This window comes from Mytilinidion resinicola (genome assembly GCF_010093595.1).
Source record: "Mytilinidion resinicola strain CBS 304.34 unplaced genomic scaffold BDZ99scaffold_30, whole genome shotgun sequence".
Lineage (NCBI taxonomy): Eukaryota > Fungi > Ascomycota > Dothideomycetes > Mytilinidiales > Mytilinidiaceae > Mytilinidion > Mytilinidion resinicola.
The window spans coordinates 113,541-128,505 of NW_022985466.1; the positions used below are offsets into that span (position 1 = coordinate 113,541).

General features: G+C 51.4%; 5 protein-coding genes across 5 annotated transcripts; 1 reads left to right on the forward strand and 4 right to left on the reverse strand.

Moving 5' to 3' along the window:
• Nucleotides 1–444: 444 nt before the first annotated feature.
• Nucleotides 445–1,580, reverse strand: BDZ99DRAFT_492000 (NAD(P)-binding protein; the record flags this gene model as incomplete). Its single annotated transcript, XM_033723139.1, has 5 exons — nucleotides 445–798; nucleotides 846–1,051; nucleotides 1,081–1,298; nucleotides 1,368–1,507; nucleotides 1,560–1,580. 5 exons carry the CDS (start codon nucleotides 1,578–1,580, stop codon nucleotides 445–447), a joined length of 939 nt encoding a protein of 312 aa, XP_033569664.1.
• A 2,913-nt stretch (nucleotides 1,581–4,493) lies between these two features.
• On the forward strand, nucleotides 4,494–5,349 carry BDZ99DRAFT_198986 (uncharacterized protein). Its single transcript, XM_033713223.1, has one exon. The coding sequence runs from the start codon at nucleotides 4,659–4,661 to the stop codon at nucleotides 5,115–5,117; it is 459 nt and encodes a 152-aa protein (XP_033569665.1). The 5' UTR covers nucleotides 4,494–4,658; the 3' UTR covers nucleotides 5,118–5,349.
• A 2,693-nt stretch (nucleotides 5,350–8,042) lies between these two features.
• On the reverse strand, nucleotides 8,043–9,170 carry BDZ99DRAFT_454376 (uncharacterized protein). The gene is made up of 3 exons (XM_033718384.1): nucleotides 8,999–9,170; nucleotides 8,531–8,945; nucleotides 8,043–8,476 (listed from the first exon to the last, which is right to left on the reverse strand). Exons 1-3 carry the CDS (start codon nucleotides 9,158–9,160, stop codon nucleotides 8,133–8,135), a joined length of 921 nt encoding a protein of 306 aa, XP_033569666.1. The 5' UTR covers nucleotides 9,161–9,170; the 3' UTR covers nucleotides 8,043–8,132.
• A 652-nt stretch (nucleotides 9,171–9,822) lies between these two features.
• On the reverse strand, nucleotides 9,823–11,366 carry BDZ99DRAFT_512369 (uncharacterized protein; the record flags this gene model as incomplete). The annotated part of the gene is made up of 4 exons (XM_033724624.1): nucleotides 9,823–10,763; nucleotides 10,845–10,921; nucleotides 10,978–11,117; nucleotides 11,163–11,366. 4 exons carry the CDS (start codon nucleotides 11,364–11,366, stop codon nucleotides 9,967–9,969), a joined length of 1,218 nt encoding a protein of 405 aa, XP_033569667.1. The 3' UTR covers nucleotides 9,823–9,966.
• Nucleotides 11,367–12,107: 741 nt separating this feature from the next.
• On the reverse strand, nucleotides 12,108–14,702 carry BDZ99DRAFT_550581 (uncharacterized protein; the record flags this gene model as incomplete). The annotated part of the gene is made up of 5 exons (XM_033726987.1): nucleotides 12,108–13,098; nucleotides 13,157–13,422; nucleotides 13,585–14,022; nucleotides 14,270–14,529; nucleotides 14,598–14,702. The coding sequence occupies 5 exons, from the start codon at nucleotides 14,700–14,702 to the stop codon at nucleotides 12,230–12,232; spliced, it is 1,938 nt and encodes a 645-aa protein (XP_033569668.1). The 3' UTR covers nucleotides 12,108–12,229.
• Between the last annotated feature and the right edge of the window lie 263 nt (nucleotides 14,703–14,965).

Genomic DNA, 14,965 nt, shown 5'->3' on the forward strand with positions numbered 1-14,965 from the left:
AGAGATGCGTAAAATCTTGAAGAGGATGACATAAATAGGAAGGTGTAAGTTGCACGAGTAAGATTCACATGCGTTTGGAAGGTTCACAGCGCCGTTGGAAGGACTCTGGAGGTGCGTAAAATGGAGGGGAAGATGTAATAGACCGGAGGATGTAGATGAAACGTGCCGAAAACAGAGTTATTCTCTATGTGTATACTACTGTAGGAGGTGGTCTAGAGGTGTATGAAATTGAAGGATAGAATGTAAAGAACTGGAACGCGTAGATTAGGTAGGGTGGAAAGTGGGTTTTTTCTAGGTACTTACCACTGCAGGAGGTGCCTCCATGCAAAAAGAAAATTTCAAGCAAATATGAAGAAACGGAAGTAGATCGATATTGAAAGTGGTAATCTATTTGCAGGTGCTTGCGAGCACCAAAAACCCAACGTCTTAAACTAGCCCGCCTTTTCATCCCTCTGTCTCACTCCACTGACTTAGAAACCAGTTCACAGTATGTTGAAGACCATCATCCAATGACACCTTATTCCAAACCCCCAATTTCGCCCTAGCAAAACTCAAATCCGGCTGCCTGCGTACGGGATCGTCTGGCGGTGCTGCAGCCTCCTCAATCACGACCTTTGGTCTCCCAGTCCTCGCAACTGAGGTAGCAATCTTATCCGCCAGATCCCAGATGTATGTCTCTTCATCATTTCCGATATTGACAGGAGTTCTGACGTTGCTATCCATGAGTCTAGCCAGAGATTCTACGCAATCAGTGACATACTGGAACGAGCGGGTTAATTTCATCCGGTCTCCGGTCACCTTGATGTCGCTTTCTTCATCGCCGCACGAATGAAGTTTGAAACCACCCGGCCATCATCAGGGAGCATTCCTGGGCCGTAGGTGTTGAAAATGCGAGCGATGCGGACTCCCGTGTTGTGCTGTTTCTGATACGCATAAGCCAATGCTTCCGCAGCTCGCTTTCCTTCATCATAGCAGGCTCGCGGACCAAATGGATTGACGTTGCCCCAGTATGTCTCTCCCTGAGGATGTTCTTGGGGATCGCCGTATACTTCTGCAGTCTCGGTTAGGTCGAGGGGTCACGTGGTCTGGGGAACGTTAGATTTGACTTTCCTGAGGTGCTGGCAATCAGGATACGAGCATTGCATCTTTGAGCTAACTCCAATGCATTTCTTGTTCCTTCGATGCAGGTGCGGAGTATCCTCAAAGGGTCTTCAGTGAATCTCTTCGGACTTGCAGGGCATGCGAGGTGGTAAATTTGGTCGACTTGAAGGTTGGGGAAGGGGTCGATCACGTCTTGCCTGTAACATTAGCAGCCGCTAAGTCTGGATCAACGAGTGGTGTAGATTGTGGGAGTTATTATATCTTACCTTATGTAAGAGAATTTCTTGTGCTTCTTGAAATGTTCGAACGTCTCTTCACGTCCGGTCCAAACCGAATCGAGCACGAAGACTTCATGGTGATGGTTCAACAGAAAATCGACGAGATGTGTGCCGAGAAAGCCTGCTCCCTTTGAGGTATTAGTAGATGCAGACGTGGTTAGAGAGCAGAGTTGCACTTACTCCTGTTACTAAGATCTTCATCCTCGAATGTCTACCTTGGACGGGACGATGTTCTTCGTATGTGGGGTTGCACGGTGCCTTCTTCAACCATAATAACACCAAGAATCTTCTTCTACTTATAGGGAACCTGATAATTTGTTTGGTCTCTAAGTGTCACGAGAATCTCCGCGGGCGACGCAACTAAGAGACGCCCAGGTTGCCCCAGACCTGATGCACGTCTCAAACGGTACAGGACCAAGCCATAAGTTTGGGCACTTCTCGCAGAAACTGCTTGGGGTATCCCGATAGGCCCTCCGAGTCCCAATTAGTATGTAAAACTCAACGCAGTGGAATAGGGCTACAGTTTGACTGACTGAAGACATGCTAGATAGGCTACTTCTTACAGTGCTATCGAGCGAGCAGGAGTGGAGCGCCGCACAGTGAGGTGTCCTTGTGCCCAAGCGTATGACCCAGTTCTGTACATCTCGTAAGCATGTTTGCTATTTGCCTCCCAGAAGATCAATTGTCGTGGTCTGTGCTGAATCACTGTCATCATTGATACATGCAGCAAACTGCATAGTATAGCAAATGTCAGTAATGCTCAATGCCCTGTTTGTGACGTCAAAGAGTTTTCGTCTCTACTAAAATCGAGCCAATGTACCGGAAGACCTAGGCAACATTGAGTGCAGCTAGCAGACCCCTTAGGGGCTACGTATTCGAATGACTCAAGTCTTCCGTAAGTTAGTAAAATAATACAGGCCAAACAGCGATGAATCAAATTGTCCTTCTGTGTACCGTTCTCTGTCACTGCTATCTATTTAGTATGCACACATGAATTTGGTAGAACTGTATTCACTATGAAGTTTATGCTCTACTTTCTATGACGACAGCCTCGTCCGGGAAATGTATCTGAAAAAGCATTGATGGGAGTCCGCAATCCGAATCCCGCTGAATAGAACCTTGGTATGTCAAAGTTCTCTCTCTCTCCCTAGTGCTTATGCTCAATTATACTAATTCCTAACGAGGTGTACGTTTGCTTCGAATGGCTATGTGCGCTAAGATGGAGCTTGAACGTGTGGAGTGCTTTGCAAGATTCCACCATGGATACAGCTGCATGCATTGGGGCGCGATAATCCCGCAGAATGAGCTCTTCTATAGCCGAAGTACCTTTCTTGCACTTCCACTGTGACTGCCGACCGGCCACCCAACTCATTTTGGTCTTGAAGATCTTCATGCTCGGCAATTGGACAATTGGTGAGACCATGAACAGCGGGTCGAAAATCGTTGAGATGGACACCTCCCTAAGATGCTCAAACTTGTTCCCAACCCATTGCGTCGAACTTAGGTTGGAATTGATGTGAACTCTGTTGTATTGTAGATGCCGTAAAGGCGGACTATATAGAGGAACGAGATGAACTATCCCCTAGGGCGCTCCCCTGGTCGTTCCCTTGGAAGCAAGGAAGGCGCCAAGGAAAGGCACTTGACAGCAAGGAAAGGCACTCCCTTCCCTTGACAGCAAGGAAACACCACAACTCCGTAAGGAAGAGAAAGGGAGAGTGAGGGATACCTAGGGGGGTGGTGTGCACGCAAGTGAACCGTATGAGTTGGTGATCCTAGGTTGCTGCAACCCGAGTGTAATACTGTATAGCAATAGACTCGACGGGGAAGCGGGGCGATCACTCTGCATGCTAATATGTGATGGGCTATAATCAAGATGCGCAATGCAGGCAGTCGAAAGAGGAAGAAGGTTGGGAGTTAGAAGATCGAAATATATCCCCCTTAGATTCTGGGGAGCGCTACTTGTACACCCTCTTTTCGCTCGGTTTTTCAGTAGTTTGAGCCATTTCTCGGGATCTGTAGGATGACAGACCCGAGTGCTGTGAGACGACGATATGGTGAACTCGCATATATCTTGAGTTTGTAGAGGTGAGAGGATACGCAGTAGTAATGTGAATGCTGCGTCGATTGAACGACTTACTGAGCCGCCTCCTGCGTTGTCGCCCCAAGATATCAACACCAAATGTACCTATGGATATGAATCTTTGTATAGCACGGGTCACGATTTCATTAGACAAGGTCATAAGAGCGTGTTAAATGGGGGCTCAGTTGCTACTTCCTTTTATATATCCGTGTAGGCCTTCTTGCCGCTGTTGGGGTTGCCCCAAAGTTCTTTCCTCAGATGGAATGCCGCGAAAGCTCGTCGTCCTGATCAATTAGCAAATTCGTGAGAGCACCTCAGACATTACTACCAAAAGTTCCCCTGAAAAGCCTCTTGCACCACCGATTGAGCAGGTAAGTTTGTCACTTCAATCTCGGAGAACTGTGTACCCCTTCCTGACGCCGTCTGAGCTGCCTCGCTGAGCTTTGAGGAATCTGGATGAGAGGGAATCTCATCCTTTTGACCGTCCAGGAAACTTGCGAGGCCACCTCAGACATCGCCATCCTCGAATGGCTATCCATTAGATCCACTGCATCCACGTGAGCAGGTAGGTTCGTCATTGTTTTTTTGTATCTGTGTACACCGTCTTGACGCCGTCAGAACGGCCTCAACGCACTATTCGAGATCCGAACAAGAGCGAATCGCACCCCTTTGCGGCACCAGCAAACCCGTCAGGCCACCTCAGACGTTGCCAAGACGGCCTCTGGTTTCCACGTGAACAGGCGAGGCCACACGCGCTAGCGCACCCACACGCGCTCAATATCTCCTCCGTCCTGGCTCCGAACCCCCGCCGACAAAACATCAACACCCGCTTCACCCACCATGTTGTCTCTCTCACACCTTCAGACATCTCGTCACCCGGATCTCCTGTCCTCGTAGGTGTTATCGACTGCCCAGTATTCCTCCGCAAAGGCTCGGACGACGACAGCGCTGATATAGGTAGCGTTGTGTCTGCTTGTTCCGACGGCCGTATCTCTGAAACCGAACCTGAGCCCGAAAAGGATCTTCGCCCCAGAACTCCCGTCTGTCAAAGCCCGAACATCGGCCCACGTTTTTGTGGCGGCGGCGAGGTCACTGAGTGGCCTTCAGACTTCGAACTGTCCGACGAAGAGGCATCACCTTCCGAGGAGGACTCCTCCGGCGTCCTATCAGAGCAGAAAAAGAACCAGCCCTCATTCTTCATGTCTCAGCATAACGCCATGGGCAAGCGGCACAAGCCCATCGTCATCCGGAGTGACTCCGAAGAGCTCGAACATCTCGAACAACGCTCCACCATCCCCGACTCATCGTCCTCCTCCGACGCCCATCCTGGTCTGGGCTATGTCAACACACCCAGCGATCGAAGCCGCCACCAGCAGCGCCAGCCCATCGTCATCCGTAGCGACTCCGAAGAGCGCGAAGAGCCTCAGCGACTCCTGGCCCACGACCGCGCTCAGAAAGGCGCGCTCTTAGTAAGTCAGCTGTCCCAGGAATGGGAAGAACAGCAAGCCCTGCGCGAGCAGCAGAAAGCACGCAAGATGTGGGACGAGGCAGAAAAGAAGGGCACGCAGAGTCATGCTCGAAGGGATGCTCCTCCTACTACTAGGAGTCTGTCATCACACCAACACGGCATTGAACTATTACTGAACATAACTGTGTAGCTTACCATATACCCACGGAGTTCCACAACCAGCAAGTGGACGATGAGCCTACGGACAAGGCTGCACCGAAGCGTGCTCGGGAGAAGCCTCCTCTAAGAACTTGGTCAACATACAAAGCTGTGCCACCGCCGCTCAACTACTCCGGTGTGGCTGGTTTCGTGCCTGCGGATTTCCACAACCTGAAAGTGGACGACGAGGCTACGGGCGAGACTGCGCCGAAGCGTGCTGAGGAGGACGCTCCTTCGCGTAAGTGGGCATCACCGCTGCCTCACCATCGCAAGACTCCCGTCGACAGCATTGGTGCAGCCGGTTCTATTGCTCGGGCCTTTCACGGCCAGCTCTCAGAGGACGAGGCCGTCCAGAGTCCGGACGAAGGATTGGACATCGATCCCGAGCTGCGACGCCAGTTCGACGACCTGGAGGAGCTTGCGAAGCATGGACGCACGAGGAGGAAGGAGAAGCCCATGATGTCCTTTCCGGATATGGCACTCGATGATGAGGAGATTTTGTATCTTGGTCGTCAGGCTTCCGAGTATCTGGCGAAGCAGAAGAAGGAGAATGAGGCGTATGACAAACAAGAGAGACGAGAGAGGCGAAAGATGAAGGAGGCACAAGAGACGGAGCGAAAGGAAAAGGAAGCGAAGCTGCGGAAGGAGCAAGAAGAGAAAGAAGCGACGCGGAGGCAGGAAGAGGAAGCAGAGGCCCTCAAAAGGCAAGAAAATGACCGAAAGCAGGAGACGTTGAGGGCCGCAGCGGCTCGAGTCAGTGAGAATTGGAACAAGATGCTGGCTGGAGAGGCGAAGGAGCGTGAGCTAGCCGAACGGGCCGAAGAAGAGGCCCGTATCCGAAAGGAAAAGAGGCTGAAAGAGACCAAGCGTAGGTGGGAAGCGTGGAAGGAGAGATGCTTCCACGAAGAGGAACACAAGAAGCGCCAGCGCGAAGAGGCCGCGAAGGCCGCGGAGAAAGCGAAAATGGAGGAAGCGGCGAGGGCTTATCGAGAGTGGGACGAGCAGAGAAAGCGTCAACAGGGACCCCCTCCGCGTCCTTCCTTCTTTGGTCAGGCACCTCCTCCGCCTGCTCGTCAGCCCACACAGCGTACCCATTATGACTTGCTGGGAGTTCCAAAGAGGGCAACCCAGGACGTCATCAAGGCCGCGTATCGTAGGCTTTCTTTGGCCAATCATCCCGACAGAGTGGCCCCGGAGCAGGCCGCGTTGGCTACTGCGCATATGGCAGAAATCAACGATGCGTACGATGTGTTGTCGGATCCGGGACAGCGCGCGGCGTACGACATGACGACGTTTGGGTACTAAGTGGTGCTGTTAGTGGGGCCTAATTGGGGTGGTTTCTGGCGGACTTTGTAAGATATTGGACGTAATGGGTAATGCTTTCGGGATGCATGGTAAGGCTTTGGGTGCGATTGGTGGTGCTTCTGGTAATACTTTGGGTGCGATTGTTCGTGTTTTGGGAGAGTTAATAATGCTACTTCTGGCGGTTTTTCTGCTTCTTGGACACTGAGCGTGTAGCTAGGAGTACAATGCTTGGTAGTGAATGAGAGATAAAAATGACTCACTGGATCATCTGTGTACACATGCTTGATATCGTATGAGGTGCCCTGGACACTTATCCGATCGTTCAAAACGCCGAGTTTAGATCTGAATCTAATTCCCGAAAGTATGCTGAGGGACTTCTGACGTTGGCAGCACACTGTATGTACACTCTCGTATAGACTTGATCTAACGACGATTAGTAGCTACACCCAAAGATAGACGAAAATGGCTCACTTTGTCATCATGTTGATACCGTATGAGGTGCCCTGGCAATTTATCTGATACTGAGTTTAGATCAGATTCTGATTCCCAAAAGTATGCTAGGGGACTTCTGACGTTGGCAGCACACGATGCAATTTCGTACAGACTTGATCTATGCGCCTAGGAGCTACTCTTGAATAGTATATCAAAATGACTTACTCCTGCGTGATACTGTATGAGGTGCCCTAACCACTTATCCGATCGTCCAAAATACTGAATTTAGATTGCATTACGACTTCCGGAAGTATGCTGAGGGGCTTCTGACATTGGCAGCACGGTGTGCGCTTTCATATAGACTTGATCGGAGGCCGATGACGGTTAGTAGGTACCAGTGAACAGTATAGCAAAAGAACTCACTTTGTCATCTGTGTACACTTGCTTGACACTGTCTGAGGTGCCACGACTAGTTTCCCAGTCGACCATAATACTGAGCTCAAGTCTCATCCTGACGTTGGAAAGTATGCTAAGGGACTTCTGACGCTGACAGCACACGGTACATTTTCGAATGGACTTGATCTAACGTACTCGCGCTCGACACTGTCTGAGGTGCCCCGACTGATTTCCTGACCGTTCAAAACGCTGAGCTTAAGTCTCATTCTGACATCGGAAAGTATGTCGAGGGAAGTCTGACATTGGCAGCACCCGGTGCGCTTTCGGCACAACGCTTAGTAGCTACTCGTGAGAAATAGATGAAAACAACTTACTTTCTTATCTGTGTACTCCTGTTTGATACTGTATGAGATACCCCTACAGATTTCCTGATCGTTCAAAACACCCAAATCAGATCTCATTGTGATCTCCGAAAACATACCGAGGCGCCTCTGACATTGGCAGCACACGGTGCAACTTCATACAGACTTGATCTAAGCACGTAGCCACCAGTAAATAGTATATTAAAATGACTCACTTTCTTATCTATGTACTCCTGTTTGGTACCGTATAAGGTGCCCCGACTAGTTTCCTGATCGTTCAAAATACTGACCTTCGGTCTCATTCTGATATCTGAAAGTATACCGAGTGACGTCTGACGTTGGCAAGGAGACTGGAAAGATATTGAATCGTTTGGTGATGAAGGGAATGAGAGAAGAAAAGATCACCATATGACATAATAGAGAGGAATTTGTAAAGTCTATTTGGTATTCCTGCACATACTTGACACCATAGCCAGAATCAGGTATCCTATTCACCCCGTAGAACCATACAATCACTTCTCAACAGGCAGTCCCAAGCGTGTGAGATGCTCCGTCATGCCATGCTTCGTCCACTCCTCACGCTCCTCCGCATCCTTCACCCACACCAAGCCAAGCATACCCGCGCCGTTAGCGTTGAGGCCCTTGCAGCCCTTCTGGGTGCGAGGGATAATGATCATCCAGACTGCGGTGAAGAGTAAGTTGTAGGCTGCAGCCTCATCGTCTTCCTTTCCCAAAGCCTCTCTCGTCTTCCTGAGCAGCAGATAGTAGGACTCGATGATGTCAACCGGCTTAGCGGAACGGGGGATGCCAACGACCCAATGTTGGTACGGCAAGTCTGGAAGCACAGTCGGGGTATCTATCGAAACTTGATCAGTATACGATCAAGGAGGAGAGGGGCGAATCTAGTCACCGAAAGGCAGGTCCTTCCCATCCGGCGGCAGGTAGAATGCTTTCTTATCCTTCAGGTTTAGGTGCGGCCAGAGCTGAAGATGCTTGTGCCCTTGCGACGAGCCCGAATCAACGCCGCAGTTGTAGAGCGCAATATGTGGCACCTCGACATTGATAGTCGCCAACGTCGCCCATGCTGCCGCCAAGTCGGACGCGTCCAAATCGTCCTCCTGTGGGACGTATTTATGGGTATGCAGGATGAGCATGGGCCGAAAAACGCAGAATTTGTTAAGCTCCAAGACGTGGTCTGTGCCGACGTTGGCCAGGACGAACGCGGGATCTGGGTTGACGAAGGGGCCTTGGGCCTGGGAGCGGCCGGGATCGTCGGCGGCGAGCAGCGGCTTCGAGCCCATGGCCGGGACGATGCGGAATTCGAACTGCGAAAGAGACCGGCAATAAACATTAATTGTAGCAAGGCCAAAGGGGATACAATTACCTCGAATCCGTCGTGCTCGATGCGATCAGGTTCCGATGGGCTGTAGAGGATCTCGCCGGTCTCGACGAGGGAGTCGAATCTGTCCATAGCCGATTCGAACAGGTCTCCGGGGAGCGTGAACTTGGTGGATCCGCGCAAAACGATAGTAGTATCCATGTCGATAAACAGCTTCGGATTGTCGCAGTAGTGGTTGATGGCTAGATCGAGATTGTACTTGTTGACGCGCAGATACTTGGATGCACGCACATTCCCGACGTTGGTGATGTTAGCGAACTGGGAGATCCTTAAGTCGCGGGCCCGGTCTTTGCTGCTGTAAGTGTCTAATATGACCGAATCATCCGCTTCTAAGAATTTACGTTTGCGGTTAGTTCCCTCGGAGCTATTAGTAGTGGCAGTAGTGATTGTCCCGTTGAAGATTTCCGGGCAGTCGAAATAAAGCAATATGGCGTCTTGGACATTGTTCTCAGCCAAACGCAGGTACTTCGCTGCACGTTTCGCGTCGAGGTCTGTAAGTTCCATGAATTCCGCGAGAGCTTTGTCGTCATCCATTGTAGCTGTGGACGAAGTGTTGTTTGTTGTTTAGATGAGGGTGGGCGCGGAGGTGACGCGGGGCTATATGGGTTTAGCGTGGGGTCCGTGCGCCAAGCTTCTTGACCTGTTTGGCACTGTCTGAGGTGGCCTGGCGAGCTATCAGACTTCTCAAAACTATCATTTCACAGCTTTTAATAACGTACTAGAGTACCCCAGGCGGCGGTAGCCAAGTGTACAGAGATAGAAGTTTCGGGAAAGAGTTGTCAGAATACAAATTCTGGAAACACCACGGTTAGATTGCATAAGATCTGGTTGTACATGTACATCTGCGAAGGTCTCTTAGAGCACAATCGATCCCACTAGAACCTATATCCGCCTTGTAACCTGAGCATACAGGGGCTAAGTCCAAGAGCACGGTCCTATCATGGAAATCAAAGCATCCCCCAGCCGAGTTTGATTCCCGCCCTCTGCAGCCGCTCCACATACTCCATCTCTAACGTCGTCGGCGTGATCATACCCCCCAATCTCTTGCCCAAGCAATCGCCGCCCCTACTCAAGACCAGCGCCGCCTCCGTAAGCGTGATTCCAGTCATGTAGTAGACCGAACCTTCGTAGTGGTACGTGGCATGCACTCTTCGCTTCCGCGGCTCGTCAGCAGTAGCCACAGCCTTGTAGCTTAAAATGTTCTTTGCCGCTTCTTCGGCGTCTGGACCAGCGCCGGGACTGTGCGATAGACGCTTGAAAATGGAACGCACGGGCCGCAAGTAAAGCCCGATCAGGACGATGGCGAAAAGGTAGTGGACGCACGCGCCTATGAGACCGTTGCTCACACGCATGTATTTTGTGAATGTGAACTGGGGTCCGTAATAGGCACCGGCGTCGAATATGCCCCAGGATCGGTACACGATTCCGGTGTCCGAGAGCGCTTGAGGGGAGTCTGTGAGTCTGCCTAGGCCAGAGACGTGGCGTGAACCCACGAGGGACGACCATCTCCCGATGGTCGAGGGCGTAGCTTTTGGTGGTGCGATGGGGCAGAGGGCGGTGGGTTTACTAGAGGCGTTGATGAACGAGATCGGGTAGGCTTCGACAAGGCCGATGACTGAATGGGATGTGCCGCCAGAGAAGGTACCGACCAGTGTTTGGAGTGAGTTTATGCAGTCGCGGAGGCCGACGTTCAGCTTTTCTCGCGCGGTTTTGGCGCAGAGGTAAGCAAGGATATCGGATGGGACTGAATCGATGCCACATTGAGGAACAATTTGTTATATACATCGTCAGTCAAAGGTTGAAAAGCGGTCAATCCTGGATTAACGCACGCAGACCCCCTTGGCTTTGGCTGCTTTGTCGTATTTACGCATCATGTCGTATGTGAACGTCACTTCACCGGTCCTAAAATGGAAGCATCAGCCACCATTGATGGGGTATATAGCATGTACAGAACCTACACGTCAAGGTAATGCGTGCCGGCATCAACACAGGCCTTGACAACAGGCTCGCCAAATTTGGCGTAAGGCCCAAGGGTGGTCATCAGAACCTTCGTCTTGCCCGCTATTGCTGATAGATCTTCGCTCTTCACCTCAACAACCTCGACAACTGTAATTAATGAGCTTCCGCAACACCTTGATCAAACCAGGCGGAGCAACATGCCAGGCTGAATGCGAGCAGGGTTCATCTGCTTGAGCTCTTCCGCAATCTCAAGGAGCCGCTTCTCATTTCGTCCGGCAATAGCCCAGCTCAGGTCCGGGTGTACATGCTCTTGTATGTATTGTGCTGTGAATTTCCCTGTATACCCAGTGGCGCCCAGCAGGACGAGTTCGTATGGTCTCTCGGCCATTTTATGGACGACGTACACTGCAGACTTCGAAGAACTTCTCAAATGAAACAGGAAAAAACAGAAGGAAAAGAATGCGGAGCCAATCAAGAAGAGATTTCGAATACGGAACTCGGTGATGAAGAGAAAGGGAGAAGTGGTTATTGCATTGTATATGTGCAGCTACACCCTAGCACTATTAGATCCCCTTCCCGCGCTCCATATGAAGTTCGCGTTATAACACGCGTTTGACGCTATCGGAGGCGGATGAATCGATGCAAAGATGGCGACGGAGATGGCGCAATAAAGTCTGGAAGACTGCCAGAGTCGGTGCAATGAAATTCCAATAGTTTGTCGAAGCCATCGGAATGAGCTCTGATAGGCTCTCGGCGTCGGAGTTAGCGCCAAGTTATTCAAGCCGAAGTGACGAAAATCGGCGAATCTGTTACCCGCTATCCAAAAAGTCGAAATACGGCCACGAAAAGTATGTAGTCGTCTTACTTACAGATAGGAAGGTATGGACACAACGCGAATCGGACAATAGACTCTGTCAGGCCGTGGCAGCCCCCGGGCGCCACAAGCCTTGGGAGGGCCTCTATTCCAGCGATTGGATGTGCACGATGATGGCTTGTGTAAAATGTTAAGCTTGTTATCACAAAATCCCCTCGCCAGTCGAGTTGATAACATCTTAACAATCGAGACGCTATACCTGATTTTCTTGACGTTTCCTTAGGTCATAATGCATCTCAAATCTCCCCAACACATTGCAACCCGTTCATGCCAAGAATGACATTTCCTTCACTCAAGGAAGCAAAATGTCGGAGGTGAATACAAGATACATTTGCAACACAAATTGCGGCCAAGTCCTTTCATATCATTGATCACAACTAGGGTTGCTCTGAATCTCTAAAGCCCGAGACAGCACACGGAAAGAGCATGTCGAATTGCATGGCACCTGGAGGGAGGAGTCTACTATTCCGTGTCAAATGATCTTGGTCGGGGGCGGAAGGCAGTGGTTCTCGTGTAGGATCCGCATCAAAAAATTCTGCCGGGGAATGGAATTGCCGAGCATTTGAGGCTAAAGACGTAGTGTGATCATCGAGTATGTTCGAAGCGTGCGCAATGTTGTTACCAGGCTCTGTTCGTGAATGCGAAAGTGCCAACGAGGATGGCTGGTGCTCTGCTGATAACGGACCACCATATATCGTCGTGGACGATGGTGGCATAAGTGGAGGTGGAGGGCTGGGAGCCCCATTGTTCGGGTTTCCAGCGTACTCTTCACGCCATTGCCATAATGCATCGTGTGCTATGCTGAAGAACAACCGGGTCTTGAGAGAGAGGCCTGGAGGTTGCTGGGACTTTTCTGATTGACCTTCGTAGATGTTCCATAGCTGCGCCAAAACCTTTGTGGTCCGGCCATGCATGTCGTTGTCTTCGACGCAACACCGCTTGAAAATTGATATGCTTGTGTTGAAAGCCTGCTTTCCTCGCTCGGCGTCGACGTATAGACCGTAGCTCGAATGTACGACTTTGGATACGAGAACTGCAGCCGCAAAACACACCCGTGAAGCCAAGAATGTGAGATATCTCACAGGACCGCCATCCGTCTCTCCATATTGAAGTTTGTCGATGAACCGGATAGCCGTGTCGAATGCTTTGATGACGCCGTCTCTGCGGGCAGACGATTCCTCATCATCGAACAGCCAGTATGCTCGTAGCTGGAAACAAGCAGAGAGAAAGTGGATGCTAGTCCGATCTGGTGAAAGTCACTATGGAGGGCACTGCAACAGAGGGACATGTTTTGGGACACGTACGAGATCTGTGAGTATTCAGCCGTTCCTCGAGCTCTCGGAGATCTCGTTCCAAAACTTTGAGCAACAAACTTCTCGTCGACTGAGAAGCTAATCCTTCCAGCCTATCAAAGTCACACATGGTTGAATGCACTTTGCTGCAAAATACTTGCGTGACTCCTGCTTGGTGCAACGACTCTGGCAACTCGTAGGGGTTCGACGCAGCAGATGCCTGCTCGATTGTACGGTCGGCGGGGAAGTACGGCGGTTGCCCGTTTCCTATAGCTACACTAATCAACGCCGCCAATCTGGTTAGTGTCGTGATAAGAGGAACGTCGAGAAAGGGAGTGGGTGGACGTAAAGTTCGGTGTCATGGAAGTATATATTGGGAGAATGCCACCAGCGAGTGGTGGCTCGAGTGAGGCAGAAGGGCAAATGCTGGGGCTACGCACCCTTCAGTAGCAACATAGGTACAGCACCAGACTTTGATGGCTTCTCTGAGTTTCGCTGGTCTCAACGAAGATTGGGCGCTGGAGTAGTGTGTCAAGATGTCTGGTCGGTGCAACCCAGTATGCATGGCCGACGACTTGAGGATGCCAGCCAGAATGAACGTGAGGTCTGTTGGCATCGACGAAACAGGAAACATCCATATGCAAAGTATGGACATGGCCTCCAAGGATGGCAACATGTGAGGAGGAGAGGCGATGGTCAACCAAAGCAGCCTTTTGACCGCGGGCACTAGTGCCGGCAGAAGCGTAAAGTCTAGGCTGTCATGACGGGCCGCCGTCGTTATGACTGCCCAAAAGAGCAAAGCAGAGGTTGCGTAGACGGCATCTGGGGAAACAGGCATCAAGAGGACGGGGAAGGAGTTGTGATAATAGGAAAAATATCTATCGCCAGTCAGTCAAATTGGCCGGCCGGACGGGCAACATTCAGCAGGAGGATTACACGTCGAAGTAGTGCTGTATTTGGTCGGCATATATCGTGACAGTCTCTATCGTTCGTGCAGTCCTAACAGCGAGCGCTAGCGGTGCGCCATTGATCGTCGCCTCACGCCTACGACCACCCGCCGGAGACGTTCCTTCGGCGTCTGCCTCTGCAGCAGAAGTGCCATGAGGGAAGCGATCGGACCAAGACTCGGGGGGGAGTTGAGCCTCGCTTGATACGTGGTCTGCAGATGCTGCCAGCGCTCTGAATGAGGACGTCTGCGACGCAGGAGGTGATGCAATGGGGTTGATATGGTGAGTACTCTGCGGCTCGGGATCGGCGCGTTCATTCAGCGTCCTGTTCGGTCTTTTGCTAGCGCGCTGGGGTTCTGCTTCAGTGATGCATGGCCAAGAGTGGAGAGAACAGCGCTGGCAAGGTCGAGCACCTCCGTCGGACGCTTCGCAACGTAGCTACGAATCGCCGGGTCAGTGAGCGGCCGCTGCGTCGTGGAGCTGCCCACTCGGCACTCGCTACGCACCTTAGATTGTCTGCAGCGTTGGCAAGCGATCCGTTTTCTCTTCGCTGGGCGTTCGTGTACTGCGTTGTTCAGGGTCTCTGCCGGCGTCGCGACAGCATCGGACATCAACTCGGGGGCCTGCGGGCGCGGAGCCAGAGTGCGGTCGCGGAAAGCCTGGACGGCCATAGTGGCGTAATTACACGGGCTCATTGGTATATTTCATCAGACATAGTATGGGCAGCACAACGGACAGGTATCTAGGTAGCATAGGGGTGTCGACGACGGAAATGCAAGAGCTCTGGGATGCCGACGCGGCCAATCGGGGGGCTTTGGCAAATCGGGGGCTTTGGCCAATCTGGGGAGCTCGGCCACAGCACATCCGATATCAG